General features: G+C 43.4%; 1 protein-coding gene across 1 annotated transcript in view; it reads left to right on the top strand.

Moving 5' to 3' along the window:
* RGS12 (regulator of G protein signaling 12) overlaps positions 1-1,992 on the top strand; it is a gene marked incomplete at its 3' end in the record, with an annotated part of 89,137 nt that extends 87,145 nt beyond the window's left edge. Inside the window, exon 18 of the mRNA XM_082316018.1 lies at positions 1,631-1,992. Coding sequence (XP_082172144.1) covers positions 1,631-1,992 — 362 coding nt within the window. The remainder of the gene's footprint in view (positions 1-1,630) is intronic.
* Between the last annotated feature and the right edge of the window lie 15,840 nt (positions 1,993-17,832).

Genomic DNA, 17,832 nt, shown 5'->3' with positions numbered 1-17,832 from the left:
GGGCTACCAGGGCTGAGAAAGCTTTCTGCCTTCTCTGCTATTGCTCAGCTGATTTGTTTGCAGTTTGAACTAATTCCTCTGGATGTGAAAAAAGCAAGCATTACTGATGTGGAATATCCACATTATTAATGTGGGGCTGCACTGTAGCTAAAGCACCAAAATAATACTGCACTACTTAGAATTTTAACTTATTTTCATTAAATAGAAAGCTTTAACTCTTGAGAAGACCCTGGAGTGATTTGACTGAAACAGTATGAAATTGCTTTTTTGTCCTTTTCATTTGCATTTTCCCTCTTCTTCATATCAAAAAGTTCTTGATTATGGTGATTATACATTGAAATTTATTTTTCTTGCAAAAGAACACTGTACGCATCACTTTATGGAACAAACAGAAATAAAAGATTTCAAAGCCAGCTATGGGATTTAACCACACAAGTCTCATGGCCTTTGTGGGGCTGAAGGTGCTAGTCAGACACTTGTGTGTACTGCGGCAAAAAGTTTAAAATGGTTTAGGTAAGGCATGTTGGACAAGATGGTGCCTTTTAATAGACCAGCTGGTATACATGGAAAAAAAGAAATTAAATGTGAAATGGAAGCCCTTACTCAGGTCTGCCTTTGTGCCTTGAAAGTTGTTCTACTTTTTTTCTTGGATATCAGTTGGTACAATAAAAGCAGTTCTCTCTCCCTGCAAATTTTGCCCCTTTTTATATCATTATGGCGGGGGCACCTCGACTACAGAAATCATGTTAATAACCATGGTGCGAATCATGAAATCAGCTCATTCCTCATTCTTCCCTTCTTGTGGCCTGTTGAAACAGGCAAAACAGCTTTATCTGCGTTTGCTTTAACAAGTGCCTAGCAGTTTGCAGTGTCACACCTAATGCAAAACTAGCTTTTGGGGAGCTTAAGGTTTTAATCTAGGATTAACTTGGGATAGGAACGACTTTGTATAAGTAGTTCTAGAGAATAGGCCCGAATCTTAACAATTGTGATTTTAGAAGAACTGTACCAGAAAGAAAGTTCAAGGTTAAAAAAAACACATGTAACTCAGGTGTTTCTTGAATGTTTAAAGCCCTTCAGCAGATTAAGTTATTTCTTCTTGTCCTGTAAACTGTTGCCCGTAATTGCTCGGTTGCAGTTCAGGAGAGTGAACCGCAACTTCAAATCATCCTTTCTTAGTCTGCTGGAGAATTAATCTCTAGCCAAGTAAAAATAATATCTCAGTAGGGATCTGGTATTGGAGGCCAGTTCAAATCAAGGACCATCTCCCGTTCTGCCCCAGTGGAAGCTCTGTATTCTCCTCCTTCACCTTTCGGTTTGCTGGTGGGGAGGTTTTGTTCTAGAGGTGTAGAAATTTATACTAAGTAGTTATTTTTAATGGAGTCTTTTTAAAAAATTTTCTGAAAAATGCTAAATTAAGACAGATACACATTAACATTTACATTAATCTTTGAGATCTACTGTTTAGTTACCTACTTGGTACATCAATAAGTGTCCTTGATGGGGCAGAGGAATATCCCAGCTGACTACCATTAGGACCTCAGAGGAGGCTGCAATATTGAAAACTGCTAAAACCAGAAGATACATAACTCTCCTGTTTTGTGTTTTTTGTTTTTAATTCTTTTGTTAGGTGCAAACCACAGAAAGAAAAAAGATTCACAAGGAGCTTCAGGAAACTCTTGTGAGCAAACCTCTCAGAAAGTGAAGACCAGCAGAAGCTTTAATCCTGGTGTAAGAGAGAACCCCGGTACGGAGCTCCCTGTAAACAGGATAATCGACGTGGATGGAGTCAAACTGGAAGACACTGGCACACGCTCCTGTGACGATTCTGAAGGGAACCTGAGCTTTGAAGGTTACATCTCTGAACTGAGATCTTGCCAAGGGAGGATGAGGACTGGAGTTTATAGGACATCAGATCTTCCATCTCTGATTACTGTCAAGAGTGAGAAGAATAAGGGCACTGAGAATCAGTATAAAGCTACTTTTGTTTAAATCTCTGTTTTTAATTAAGAGTTCTGGTATTTTTGCTTGGCATCAGCAGCAATGGAGATATGCCTTAGAGACATGTTTCTGCAAGTTTTAAGTTGTTTTCAGTACCCGTTGCCTTCACTGAGCCTGCCTGACTGTCTCTTCTGATATGAGTTAGAACCTGTAGAATGAAGAAATAGTATTTCAACAAAAGTATTGAGCTATTTGTTTTTGTTACCATTTCTATATCATTTTCCCTGGGATGATTCCATTGCACAGTGCAATTAAAATTATTATTTTCATGGCTACCCTTCTTGTCTTTAATAAAGACAAACTCACTTTAAATTCCCCTATCTAAACTTTTTATTTAAGATAATTTCACTTTAATCGTCTAATGTTTTTTTCCTGATCTGCAGTATTCCCTGCGTGTCTGCAGACTTTTGAAGTGGAAGTAAAATCAGTTACTGGTGTAAAACGATTAGGATTATTTTCTTAACGTCTTCCTATCTGTCTCATAACATTTGGAAGAGGTCCAGGTGGAATTCGGTCTTGTCTAATGCACTACCTGGGTGGATATATGCAATAAGACCGTGGTTATACAAGCAGTACAAAGCAAAAAAAGAAAAGCTGTGCACTTCCTGTGCTGGGAACAAGGGCTGCTGCCGTAGCCAACGCTGGCGACGTCTCCATACCAGAAATGTATATACTAATTACAGAGTGGCGGGAGGGTCATCCAGGTCCCTCCTCACCACTGCTCTTGCTGTCTTTTAGCTTTGGGGAAGGCAAATTTTCTTATTGCTCTTTCAATAAGCGGTTAAGTACCCCTCATTCTTCTTGTCATTGATTCTAGTTTCAGTTAACCACCTAGCCTTGGGCAGAGTTTTGAGAAAGAAAAGATACTTAATACTACTGAACATGTTTCTTTTGCCACCCGCTCCTCTTCCTCCTTTCCCATTTCTTCAGAAGAGGTTGTCGGTCTGGACAAGCAAAAGGGTACACAAAGAAATGAGAGCATTGGGCCTCTGCTCATCAATGTGAAAAAATATTGAGTGTATATATTGAGACCTTCTGGTGGTTCGCTGCTTTGAAATCCACGCAGGCAGCAAGTCTTAAAGCATTACAGTAATTATTCATTAACTTTTTCTTTGGTCCTTCTTACTAAAGCCTATCAAGAATTGTGAATATACTGAATAGCTGAGAGCACTGGAGGCAGTCACTCAGCTTCTTAAATTTGTAAGATGAGAAAGAGGTACGTATGATTTTATCACAGTAAAGTAGGATTCCTAAAGCTTAAGAGTTATACATCAAATACTCCAGAGATATAAATGGACACAGCACCCATAAGCTTCAATACTTTAATTCTTTTCTACTGATAAGTTATTTTGCTCTTGATATTGAGGAAGACACTTGTTAACATTAGGCTCAACTCAGTGTGTGACTGAATGAGAATATATGCTATGAAAATAGCTGTTCTTTTAAAAACTTTCAAGATTAAAACCAATTCGAGAATCATGCTAAAATCACAGTGGTGTAACGACACTGGAGACTCAGGGAAACACAGCAGGCAGCAGCTGAGATCAGAACCAGGAGTGGGTGAACAGGCTTGGAAACTGATGTAAGCGGGTGCCACACTGCGATGGACTGTGCTGTTAAAATACAGCCCTAGCACGGTGCACACAGGCTGACTTCGCAAGCACTCGGACTATACCTGTGCTGAGGATAAAGGGGGAAAGCTTCTATACTGATCCATAGGATATGTTGTTTTGTGTTGTACTATATATCACCTGTGTGGGACACAACGTAACAAAACTGTCATAGTCCAATGATGTGAAAATATTTAAGTATCTATGTATTTTTGAAGTGTATTTTCCCATGTTTAGTTCTTTTATTTTTTGTAGTATTTGCTAATAATTGCCCATGATAGGATGTTTCTTTGCACAGACAAATGGCAACATTTTTTTCCTATCTTCTGGAAAATTAATAGCTTTGTTCTAATCAAGACCAACATTACACCAGTCAAACTCAGAGAGGGCCTTTTGACCTGTGATACACTTTGCGCTTTGTGTGTCTTGGAAAATAACATCCTAACGTCATACAGGCAAAAGCTTGAAATTCAAATACAATCATTACAGTCTTTATTAATCTCTGATCAGTATTTTAGATGAAACAAGGTTGCTTACCTTACATTATGCAAGTGCGCTTAAGTGACTTTTAGTGAGCAATACAGAATTCTTCAGCTGGAAAAGAGACACCTGAAGGGAGATGAGATATCATAAAGTCTGAAAAACCTTGAGTGCCATGGGAAGGGTGGATAGGGATTGACTACCACACTCTTTTCTAATACAAGAATTAGGGGGTCCATCAGATGAAGCTGGTAGAACCCAGGCTTAAATCAAAGAGTTGGTTCTTCACCTTCTCCGGTTTTCTTTCCACAAACTGCTGCACTCAGACAAAAAAGCAACCAAAAAAGCTGTTTTTAAATTCTGAGTGCAGCAAACTGGATTTGACTGTATCAAGGATTCAGAGGGAATTTGTCAGCATGGGAGAGTCAAGCTGTGTACAAGAAAATGAAGGATGTGAACGAACAGAGTTTTCTTAAACATAGGGAGAAATCTTGGCACAATGCCTGGAAATCCTGTAAACAAAGGGACATGGGAAAACCCGTTCCTCCCCACGCTGCACTGTTATGCCAGTTATTGGCATATTGTTTAAAAGAATGACTTCTTAGCTAGGACTCAGGGAAATTCATTCCTTAGAAACAATTAATAATATTAGCTCTCCTATTCAATATCTGTCAGAATGTAAAAGCTAAACCTGCTGGAATCAGTTGTCACAGATCATGGAGTTAATAAAAATGAATGTGGGCAGCCTGTCTCTGGCTGATGTTTTCCAAGATTTTACTAAGGATGTTGTCCAGTTTTAATTACTGTGTGACTTCAACGTTATAATATGATTTTAAGTTGCCTCATTATACTGTGATTTCCACTACTAATGAAATCTACTTACAATTAAAAAAGCAGCCCAATTGAAGCACTGCTTGATAGCTTGATCCTTTGTCTTGCCAGCTAGTTCCTAAAGATAATCAGATTTTATGTGGCTTTATTTATCTTTTACTTTTCCCAGTTTCCCCCTGTTGAAACTTGGCTTGTACAGAGAGTTACTCTTATGTCTCCTTAATCCCACAATGATAAATAAAAGGGGAATTTGGTCTCCCCATCCTCTTACATGGAAAAGGGAAATCCACTGACCTATATTAGTACTCAAACCTGAAACTGTAAAAAACAGTGTTATAAAAAAACCCCAACACTTAGAAAATCTTGCAGCATTCTACATCTTATTTAATATACCAGTTCTCTCATATTTCACTTGTTGTCATGGTATTTGATTTTCAAATGGTTGTGGTTTCAGCCTCATAGTCTCCGCAACGGTCACAGTTTTGTTGGTTTTCTGTTTTAAAGCCTCTGTGAAGAATAAAAAATAAACATATAGGCAAACTTGCAAAGGAACTTCCCCCTCAGCATTACTCTAGCATTTGTTGTCAACAAATTTGTGATATATCACACATGCAAAATAAACCACTGTGCAATTTAGCTCTTGGGGACTGCATGACAAATAACCGACGTTTTCTGAAGGCACATAAACAGGCTTTGCAAAGAGACTTTGCAAGAGATTTACTGCTCTGTGGGAAGGAGCCAATACCTGGCTGTGCCATGTCCTTTCTCATGCCCCTGAAAGTCTTCTGGGGGCTATTGAGTGTCTTTCAAGGATGCTGGGTCCTTCGTGCGCTACTTCTCTGCCTGAAAGTTTCACCACGAAACTGAAATCCTTGCCAGTAGTTGTTTCTCAGTAGTGGTGCTACTGCTCATCCCAGGCATCTCCAACACTGTATTGATAGCGAATGTTCTCATTTAAAATGGTCTCTCCTAAGGTACTCTTCAGCTGGGAGACGGAGCGAGTGTGCAGTAGTGTGCCGTAGTGTCCGCGATGCAAACACCCAGAGGCATCTTTTCACAATTTCTCAAAGATTTTGAAGTTTCCAAAGGCTCAGTTAGACAAAGGCCATGGCCCAGCGACAGCTCTTTATCAAGAGGTGTGAGAAGCCAAAACCGTTGCAGGTCCAAGCCACTCCTCCGAACTCTCAACTGCAGCTTGTTGTGTTGGGTTTGGAAACGACCGTATTTTCTGCATCAACAGGCAGATTTCCAAGTTTTGTGGGAATGTAGCAAACCCGTGTGACAACAGTATTGCTCTGTGGAGAGTGTGGGTGTTTACCCTGCAGCAAAAACAAGTGGCACATCCAAATACTTCTCTCTGCCTGTGCTGTTGGAACAGCATCCCAAGCTTAGCATTGTAGAGTCAGAGTAATGAACAACCGGGAGATTTGTGAACCCTAATCCCATGCCAATTAAAACACAGGACAAACTTCCATTGATCTTACTGAAATATTTCCTTGCTGTAGACCAACTGTCACTTTTAGCCAGGTTACTCTTGATTTTTTTCAGACCTTTATCTGCTGAGAGGCGCTGGATGATCAGGTGTGCAAATCTTGCCTGCATTACTCAAAATGTTAGCGAATCCAATATGTTACACATGAACCAACACGTTTGCTGAATTGTTTGTGTGGAAGATAAGAAAAGAAAATTTTTCATATTTTTTCATCCCAAGTGATCATTCTGTTGTACAGTCTAAAAATGTCATACAGAATTTGATTTGTATTCTTGTTTTATTTGTGGTTTTGTCTTTAAACTCCTATGTAATGACTTTATAATATGAAAACGCACAATGGATTTATTTCTCATGCCTTGTCTCCCCAAAGTATTGAGAAATCCTATACCGTACAATAATGTTGATAGAATCTTGTGTGTCAAACTCATTTAAAATGTTAATTGTGTATGTAGTAAGTAAATAATTTATACCACTGGAACGGATAATGATGTTTCATTGCTATCTAATTTCAATGGAGGGAGAAGATGTGAAAAAGGTTTTTTCAGTTATTCTGGGACCTGCTGCCATTTGGACATCACAGCTTCAATGGAAGTATGAGACGACGTGAAACTAGTCTGCATTTTATTAGATTTTGCAAAGATGTCTTCTTAAACCCAGCTTACATAAATTCCTTTAAAAGAGGGTTGTTAAGAATTTCTGCCAAATATTTATATACCTTAAAAATAGCTCATCTTCTGGAATTTAATAATAGTGGGTTAGGGTTTTAGCCTTTAATTAATTCCTTTTGCTCTATTCTAGCAACACAAAAGGATTGCAAACCTGAGGTGAAGCAGTAGCTGAATGTTTTCCAGGTACAGTGTAATCCTCCTGGCTTCCCTTCTACATAGTCTTGGTGGGTTGTCTAGCTCTGTGGTTTGTGAGTGGACAAATGCATCAGAACTGCTCTGCCCTTGCAGCAGGCACTGCTAAAATATACGAATGCTCTATCTACCAAAAAAACTGGGGGCCCCAACAGATCGGTGTCTGGGTACACTAACCTGAATCAGTGACATGAATCAGCTCCTTAGATGGTTCCCTTCTCCTTCACCATCCTCTTCATCTGTGCTTTGAACACTGTGCCAGAGCAAGGGGCAATGCAAAAGTTTGAGTGCCAATAGTAGAAAATAACAACGGATGGGAACGGGATGAAGAGTAACTCTTCCAATTCCATGCTGATACTCCCCATGATCATCTTGTACCAGTTTCATAGAATCGTAGAACGGTTTGGGTTGGAAAGGACCTTAAAGATCATCTGGTTCCAACCCCCCTGCCATGGGCAGGGACACCTTCCACTACACCAGGTTGCTCAAAGCCCCATCCAACCTGGCCTTGAACACTGCCAGGGAGGGGGCATCCACAGCTTCTCTGGGCAACCTGTTCCCGTGCCTCACCACCCTCAGAGTGAAGAATTTCTTCCTAATATCTAATCTCAATCTACCCTCTTGCAGTTTAAAGCCGTTACCCCATGTCCTATTGCTACATGCCTTTGTAAGAAGTCCCTCTCCAGCTTTCTTGTAGTCCCCCATCAGGTACCGAAAGGCTGCTGTAAGGTGTCCCCAGAGCCTTCTCTTCTCCAGGCTGAACAACCCCAACTCTCTTAGCCTGTCTTCTATCATAGGTGCTCCAGCCCTCTGATCATCTTTGTGGCCCTTCTCTGGACTCGTTCTAACAGGTCCATGTCCTTCTTATGCTGGGGGCTCCAGAGCTGAACACAGTGCTCCAGGTGGAGTCTCATGAGAGCGGAGCAGAGGGGCAGAATCACCTCCCTCGACCTGCTGGTCACGCTTCTTTTGATGCAGCCAGGATACAGTTGGCTTTGTGGGCTGCAAGCACACATTGCGAGGTCATGTTGAGCTTCTTGTCAACCAATATCCCCAAATCCTTGTCCTCAGGGCTGTTCTCAATCCGTTCTTCACCCAGCCTGTATCTGTGCTTGGGCTTGCCCTGACCCATGTGCAGGACCTTGCACTTGGCCTTGTTGAACTTCATGAGGTTGGCACAGGCCCACCTCTCCAGCCTGTCAAGGTCCCTCTGGATGGCATCCCTTCCCTCCAGCCTGTCGACCACACCACACAGCTTGGTGTCGTCAGCAAACTTGCTGAAGGTGCACTCAATCCCACTGTCCATGTCACCAACAAAGATGTTAAACAGTAACGGTCCCAATACCAACCCCTGAGGAACGCCACTCATCACTGGTCTCCGCTTGGACATTGAGCCGTTGACTGCAACTCTTTGCATGCGACCATCCAGCCAATTCCTTATCCATCCGTCAAATCCATGTCTCTCCAATTTATAGACAAGGATGTTGTGCAGGACAGTGTCAAATGCTTTGCACAAGTCCAGGTAGATGACATCAGTTGCTCTTGCCTTATCCACCAATGCTGTAACCCCATTGTAGAAGGCCACCAAATTTGTCAGGCACGATTTGCCCTTAGTGAAGCCATGTTGGCTGTCACCAATCACCTCCTCATTTCCCATGTGCCTTATCATAGTTTCCAGGAGGATCTGCTCCATCATCTTGCTGGGCACAGAGGTGAGACTGACTGGCCTGTAGTTCCCTGGGTCTTCCTTTTTTCCCTTTTTAAAAATGGGGGTTATGTTTCCCCTTTTCCAGGCAGTGGGAACTTCACTGGACTGCCACGACTTCTCAAATATTATGGACAGTGGCTTAGCAACTTCATCTGCCAGTTCCCTCAGGACCCACAGATGCATCTCATCAAGTCCCATGGACTTGTGCACCTTCAGGTTCCTTAGATGGTCTCAAACTTGATCTTCTCCTACAGTGGGTGGTTCTTCATTCTCCCAGTCCCTGCCTTTGCCTTCTGTGACTTGAGCGGTGTGGCTTGAGCACTTGCTGGTGAAGACTAAGGCAAAAAAGTCATTGAGTACCTCAGCCTTCTCCAAATGCCAGGTAACCAGGTCTCCCGTTTCCTTCTGGAGAGGAGCCACATTTTCCCTAGTCTTCCTTTTATCACTGACGTACCTATAGAAGCTTTTCTTGTTGCCCTTGATGTCCCTGGCCCAATTTAATTCTATCAGGGCTTTAGCTTTCCTAACCTGATACCTGGCTGCTCAGACAATTTCTCTGTATTCCTCTCAGGCTGCCTGTCCTTGCTTCCACCCTCTGTAGGCTTCCTTTTTACGTCTAAGTTTGTCCAGGAGCTCCTTGTTCATCCATGCAGGCCTCCTGGTGTTTTTGCCTGACTTCCTCTTTGCTGGGATGTGTCACTCCTGAGCTTGGAGGAGGTGATCCTTGAATATTAACCAGCTTTCTTGGGCCCCTCTTCCCTCCAGGGTTTTACCCCATGGTACTCCACCAAGCAGATCCCTGAAGAGGCCAAAGTCTGCTCTCCTGAAGTCCAGGGTAGTGAGCTTGCTGTGCGCCCTCCTCAGTGCCCTAAGGATCTTGAACTCCACCATTTCATGGTCACTGCAGCTAAGGTTGCCCTTGAGCGTCACATTCCCCATCAGCCCCTCCTTCTTGGTGAGAGCAAGATCCAGCATAGCACCTCTCCTCGTTGGCTCCTCTGTCACTGGGAGAAGGAAGTTATCATCAACGCATACCAGTGATGATGCTGAATCCCACCCCTGCAGGTACACAGAGCTGCAAAGCCACTGGAGCATTTCCAAGCCTCCATAGCCTGCATCAAGCCTCAGGGTGAGTACTGTAGAGACTGCTCACTTACCTCACTGGAGAAGGCCTTGAAGTCCAACTTTGGGAAGTGTATTCTTTTAATACCTTGTGTCTGTTTTGCCAGGACCCACCAACCTGTACCTCGTTTGCATTCTCTGCCTGCAAAGATCTGCTCACAATCTCAAAATAGTATATAACTTAGTTATTGTACAGCTTCAAGCCTCAGTTCCAGAGCAGGCTGATAAAGAAATGAAAGGCCAGGTAGAAGTTCATCTAATTAAAGCTAATCCTCTTGGAGTGGCATAATCTTAAATCAGGGCACAAAAATGAAACTAATGCCTCTCCCCATTCCTGCGAGAGATAACTGGGGTCTTTCTTAATGATTTGAGTCTTTCCTGGAAAGACAAAACCATGTGATGAGGGAAAACTACCCTTTAATTATTGTTCTCCCTCATTTATAGACTTGCACGAGCATCCTTTTCAGCAATTATTTTCCAGTATTTGCTAGTATACTAACAACATAAACTCAAAAACCAACAATTTCTATGTCGCTTCAACCTCTTCCATGCTTTTAAAATTTCCAGAGTTAATACTATAGCCAGGATGAAGCAATGCCTGGCTGAGATCAGCCCTCTGTATGCAAAGCAGTTAGCTGAAACTTGTTTGCAACCAGGAGATAATCGGTGATGGTGGACACATATCTTTGATCTTGTCCTTGCTCATTTGAGGGTTGAGTAAAACGTGTGTGCCTATGTATTAGAAAATCCAGAACAATGCATGCCACAGCTTCACTCCCTGGCGAGAGGGTGAAGGCACAAACAGGCAGATGTTCATCTTCCTCTTGGAAGGTGCTGGGTGGCTAAGCACGCCCCATCGATCTTACACCACCTCAGTCTCCTGGAAAAAGCTGGTTGTCCCATTGCATCTTGCCTGTTTGTTTTATGCTCTTGTGGGAAAGGGACAGATACAGAGGCGTGAGATTTTGCTGCCATTCATTGCAATGACATTAGCTTATACCATGAAAGGACCCACTCTGCGGTGCCTTAAGATGTAATTTTCCTTGCTAGGCAACTGCATAGTTATCAGGATTGGGCCTTCTGTGAGCAAAAGAAAGTCCAGTTTAATTCAAAATAGACTTAACAGAGCTGATCTGAAAGTTATGATTTCTCTTTTGGGTGATCCTGGCTGGGATTTTCATGCCTAACTTTAGGTGTCTACTCCAAAGCTGCCTTTGTATCCTAAACATGGGTGTTACTTTATACATTTCTTAGAGATATAATTAATACTGTCCATGGATATAAAGAATGATTTGTTTCATCCTTGAATTGAAACATACTTTTGGACAGGTGACTCATACCTTAAATGTGACTCTTTATTTTCTAGGTCTCCATTGCTTATACTGGGAGCCTTGATACCTACCTCAGATGTAAATACGTATGCAGCAGGTCCCTGAAGCTAGGTGGGGTGACTGATCTGCCAGTTTCTCCTGATGTATGAACAATGTAAGTCAATGACAGCTCAGATATTGTTTCTGCAGCAATTATACAGAGCAGCAATTACATTTCTGCAGCAATTACAAGGAGTGGCACTGGAAGTACAGGGAAATGAAGGGAAAAAAAGAGAGAGAAGGAAATACAGCAGGGATATTGGCCAGGTTGTGAAATCTTTAGCCTAAGCCTATTCCTGAGGCCAGCAGTGAGATAGCGAGTGGCTCACAAATCACTCCTGAAGTCAGGATTTGTGCAGCAGGGAGAGGGCTGCTCACCAGGAGGGACCCCAGTTTCCTCCTGGTACATCCCTGCCTGCCTTACTTTTGGGATTACGGGAAAAAGGGCCTTTAGGTTTTGTCAGGGGTAGAATCCCTATTGATTTGGTGAAAAAACTATGCAGTAGTCTCCAACAGGATGAGACTGTGGACAGGAGAGAGCAGAGGGAGGTAATATAGAAGAAGCGGCCATGTGTAGCGGGGCTTTTGTATGCAGTGAGAGAGGAGCCCTGGTTGAGGGGCACTCATGTCCTTCCCTACAGGAGGCAAGCTTATCTCTCTGCCTCTCTCTTGTGTTACCAGCTCTTCCAAACGCACCCCGAGGCACAGGACTGAGGTCCAAGGGTCAGGCTACTGTTTAGGAACAAGAGCTTGGCAGCAGGGAGACTGAGGGGAGAAGCTGGGGGAGAAAGGCAGTGGGAAGAAGAGGTAGGAGGGGAAAAGGAATAAAGGAGATTTGTGTCTGTTGGAGAAAGAAATTGCAATTTGTCACTGTCCTAAGCAGCTGACTGCTTGACTGGATTGACACCTACCCATGGGGAATGGTTAGAAATACCCTCTGGGGACACTCCCTTAGAGGTTTGCCACCAGATTTGTAATGCAAAAACCCCAGGGAAAGCCTAGGCAAACACTGTGCTAGATAAACAGGTTGAAAATACAGATTGATAAGGTGACTATCCTTATGATGACATTGCAAAATCCAGTGTCCAAGCAGCTCTGCTGGCCCTGGGCAGCTGCGGCAGTGACACTGGGGGACAGGAGCACTCCATGCACAGGGTGCAGGTTTGGCGGAGGGCACCTCATTGTGTGGCTTCCCCTGGTCACCATAGCCAAAAGGCTGACCAACGGGTGTCACCTGGCACTTCAACCCTTGGCATATGAGTTATCTGCAAAGCAGAAAGCGAATGTTTAATCAGACATCTGGTTCCCATACATATATATATGGAAAAAAATATGGAAAATATGTATGTGTGTATATATGTATATCTGTATATACGGGTTTCTCTACAGGATATTATTAGGGCTGCAATCAGAATAATTAGAGCGCTATCTGTGAACTCTGCTCTCTACCCTACCATGGGAAATAACCCCGAAGTCGAGGCAGGCTGTGGGGCTGGCGTCCTTCCCGTGGGGCTGTCTCTTCCCCATCAGAGCTCTTTCCCGCTTCGAAAGGGAAGACTTCAGCTGTCTTCAGCTGCAGCATTGGAGCCACCTTCCCTCACACATGCCTGACTTATAGACCATTTTAAAGTATACCATGGGGGCGTCTAATATGCTAATGAAGAAAGTGGGTGGAATAGCAGGAATTTGAGCACAGCTAAAAATGTACGTGCCTAACAATTGCAAATCAGCCTGTGCTGAAGTTACCTAAATGGGTTGGCATCGGTGGAAGGTGGGTGCCTCTACACCTCTTCTTGTCAGTTTTCAGTGAGTACACGGCTAAAAAAAAATCCTACGCCTCTGTATATGGGCCTACTGTTTCAGCCAGGGTTATCGGCAAAGGTTTATATCAAAGTCCTTGAAAAATACAGTTACCTACTTTCCACTCTTATTCATATACAGTAGGAGGAACAATCTCTTCATGCAAACACATCCTAGACTGGTTGCAGGCATAGTATTTTAGGTATGCCATGACATCTGGGTGTATGAACAGAACTAAGAATCATCTTGAAATGGACTTCTTCTAAAATCTTGGCTAGTTTTTGCAACCAGATCCATGTCTGGGGTTTATAAATGAAGGTTCTGCATATTGTGGCTTGTAGCAAAGCCTTAAATCACTCACAGATTTGTGTGATTAGGGGTATAAAATCACAGTCTGGTTTTCTTTCTGCAGCTCAAGCCCAGTTCTTCCATTGCTACTTTTATATGATTTGATTTTTTAGATCAGAACTAAAGTTTTTTAGATGCATGAAAGAAACATTTGTAAGCACAGCTGCAGGTAAAGGCTTTTTAAATATATACCTGCAACTGCAGTGGCTGGGTCTGGCTAAAAATGTGATTTCACAGAGAAGAAAGCATAAAGCCATTACAAAATCAGTGCACACAAAGATGGTCAATTGCAAAGAGAAAACTGCAAGCAGAGTATTGTCCGATACCGCATCCTGCCAAGGCAAAGCCCCCCATGCCAACGGGAAAACGTACCCAGGAGGTCGTGCTCACAGAGTTGCAGCCTGATCAGTATGTTCTATGCCTTTGGGAAAGTAAATGTTAGCTGGAAGGACTGATGTGGGAAAGGATGAAATGGGGCTACAGCTGCAGGGAAAGTACAAAAAAATGGGGACAGTCTTCCTAGGAATGCTGAAACCAGAGGAGGAGATGCCCTGGGTGTTTGCTGCTGCTGCAGGGAGCCCGTTTGAAAGGCTGCACCTTCTGGGTGCTGTGCTGTTGAGGGTCTTGTGTCTGCTCCTGCCAGGTGCAGGTGATGAGGAAAGGCTGTGAAGCTCTGGGCTAGGGAAGGGAGAAGAATACAACCACCCTGTGGCTGGGGAGGGGCTCACAAGGTGTGATACTTTTAGCTGAAGGTAGGTATAGCTGTAAGCACTGGCCCAGCGGTGTGGGAAGAGAAGATGCTAGTAGAGAGCAAGACCAAAGAGGCCATGTCTGAGGGTCAGCAGTGAGATAAGGGGTAGAAGCAGCAGATAAGCACCAGGATGTGGGGTCTGGTGAAGAGTGATGTTGAACGAAAACATGCCAAGGCCAACTGGAGGAACTATGGGAGAAAATCCAGGAGTCCAGGAGCAGATCCGTCTCTATGGGGAGCTGTGATGGTAGTGTGAAGGTATGCAGAGCTGCCGAAGGAGTGCCCCAAGCCCTGCAGAAGGCAGAGGGGAGAGGAAGACCTGATAATGCAATGAGACCGGCTCGTGCATGAAGGAAAATGTTCACTCTGCTGCTGCGCTCTGGGGAGGCAGCGGAGGCTGCTGGCAAGGTCACGGTCCAGGATGGAACATCCACAGCCAGTGTGTCAGTGAGGGATGAGGGTGGTGAGGGAGTGAGATGAAAAAAATAACATGATAGATCTGAGAACAGTTTCAGTCCCTGGGGAGAAGAGAAAGGAAATTCGTGCAGAAAACCCCAGAGCTGTGAGCTCATGGGTGAGGGAAGCCAGGAGAGCTGCTAGAGGTGCTGGAGGAGCGTGGGAGGTGAGAGGAGTGAGGAGGAGTAAACATTTGGGTGAAGGCGTATCTTTCTGTCCCAGGATTATCTGCTAAAGCGCAGCAGCGCCAAATCTGTGTTTGCTGGATCCCAGCTGCCCAGCAACCAGCCTTTTGCAGCTGCGCTTTTACCAGCCTCGCTGCCTCTAGGCGAGGGGAAGATGGTTTGTAAAAGGATTTGTTTGCTCTGTTATGATGTGGCAGAGGTTATGCACAGCTTGGGGACTGTGAATATTAACAGCAAAGCCTGGTGCAGGAGCAGATGGACTGGGACTCCAGTCCTCTCTGAAAGCCAAAACCATGTCGATTTTTTCCCCTGGGATTTCTGAAGCTCCCAGGGACAGGAGGGGATGACACCCAGAGGTGTTTGCAGTTGCAATGCGGCTATGTGGAAAGCTGGGTGTTACACTGTTTAAGGTCCATGTGAATAACAACTTTTCAGTTTGATTTGAGCCAAAGCTTTTCTTTTTTTCTTGATGAAATAAGCAAACAAGTGTAATGATTTCAGCTTTCTTCCTTCGCACATGGCATTAGCAAGAGGAGTGCAATGGCTTTTCTCTAGGCACCACTCCAGAACAGAGAAGAGGAGGTGGAGGCTCACTTCTTGCCCAGCAGTGAAGATGTTGGTTTTGGATGTGAGCGCCCAGATTGAGGTTGCACCATTTCCCGAGACAGGTCTGACCCGCGCCCTCCCGCCTCAGGGCAGCTCCAAGCAGTGGGTGTTAGAGGGAAGGGGAAGGATCCCTCAGGTACTGCCAGTGTTGCTGCATTGCCTTATTTTAAAGTCTTTTAAAAGTCATTAGACTTGGAACCCCTCAGTTCTGGTGATTGGGATATCCATTAAGTAACTGGGACAGCTGAGTTTTGGTAACGGCTCCCAGGGCCTGAGGATGGGAATGATCTCGAGCAAGAGAGATGAAGGGAATCCCATCCAACAGTGACACTAAGGTCTGCAGCATGGTTTGCAGGTCCCCCAGAGGAAATGAAAAGAGGCAGGAGGGTTTGTACGTCAGTCTCACATCAGCACTGAGTCCCTTGCTAGTACATCAGCAGCAGAATTGCCACACATGATTGCTTGCATCCTACCTTCCCTGAAAGACAAATTTAAAGTTGTTTTTTTCATGCCAGAAATACTTCTAATTAGATTCATAGAATCATAGAATTGTTTAGGTTGGAAGAGACCCTTAAGATCATCAAGTCCAACCATTAACCTAACACTGCCAAGTCCACCACTAAACCATGTCCCTAAGCACCGCATCTACCTGTCTTTTAAATACCTCCAGGGATGGGGACTCAACCACTTCCCTGGGCAGCCTGTGCCAGTGCCTTCCAATTACTTCCAATTGACTTGCACTCATCAGGTTGTATAAACGACTCGGACATGGCACACTTGCAGTGACTTTAGATCTAGCACTAGTTCCTTGTACCAACAATGCCATAGCCTGCAACTGTCTCCTTATCCAGGAAGCTAGCTTTGGGCTTTGTGACAATAACGTCAGCTAAAGCCTGGACATCACGTCATCTCAGGAGGCAACACTGGCCCCTTAGTTGGCTGCCATATGTCACCTTCAAAAGGGATGAAGAACCTGGCTTTGAAAGAAGAAAACCTTATTGCCTTATTACTATGAAAAAGCATAGAAGTTTGCAAAAATAAATGGGGAAGCAGTTAGTCATTAGAAAATATTATAATTTTTCTTCAGTTTTGCAGTAGCTGAGTTGTAGGTTTCTCAGAAACATTTACCATGGTCAGGAAATAACGTAAAAATGGAGAACACTGCTGAACTTGCAGTCATGGGATAACCTTCCCCCAGCCTGCCTGGCAGCTGACACACAGGAATGAATGCAAACGGATGTGTGTGTGTTTAGACTTGTCTTTTCCACTTATGTCTAGTGTACTAATTGATGAAAAAAAAAAAAGCAATTTTATTATTTCATATTGGTGACTGACTCAGTTAATTTACTTTTTGTTGATATTTAATGATTTGGGATGGTTGTTAATATTGTTTCATTATTACTAAGTAGTTCAGAGTCTGGGCTCAGTCTGGGCTTTTATTAATTATTGTTAGATTTGAAGAAATAAACGACATTGTGATGTGGGAAGTGAGGAAAAGGCAGACGTATGAGGCAGCATTATCAGTATGTGCTATACCCCCTGCAGCAAGGATTTCTGTCTCTTTCTGCTCATTTATTGTGTGTTTATTTGCCTTTTCATTTTCCCATGATGATGTCAATAATAAGGGCAAAATGCTGAAACTGGGGGATTTTAGCCTTTGATACAGAAGGATTACAGCCTGCAAACACAATAAAGAGTTCCTAGTCTTACTTTGAAACCTTCATTGACTTCAGCAGTAGCCGAATCTGGCTCTAAATGCATTTGGATTATGTATGCTCCACAGGAAATGTTCAATATTATGTGCAACATAGTTAAGAATCGGAATGTGTCTTTCTTTAAAAGGGAAATGGAATTTTCTTAGAAAACAAGAACCAGACTCTAGCTGCAGTTTCACCGGTGGGATGAGCTGCAATACAGGCTCCAGGCCTTACAGCTGCCAAATATTCTGTCGCCCCAAAGCCGGGTCTTTCCTCTATCTCCAATTTCCCGATTTTCTCTCTTTTATATATACACACACACTCTCTCTCTCTTGTATATATTTATTGATATTGATATTGATATTTATTTATTTAGTGTTTTACAGAGCCTGATTTGAAATGAGTGCTAAATGAAGTCTAAGATCCAATGCTAGGGACTTTATCTTGAATGCCATATGGATTGTTTCCATATCTTCATTGTTTTTCTTGTTGCTGTTACGGTATTCGCTCCATTC

This window comes from Platalea leucorodia (genome assembly GCF_965183815.1).
Source record: "Platalea leucorodia genome assembly, chromosome: 6".
Classification (NCBI taxonomy): Eukaryota; Metazoa; Chordata; class Aves; order Pelecaniformes; family Threskiornithidae; genus Platalea; species Platalea leucorodia.
Note: the sequence above shows the minus strand (reverse complement) of the source record. Positions and strands in the feature narration are given on the sequence as shown.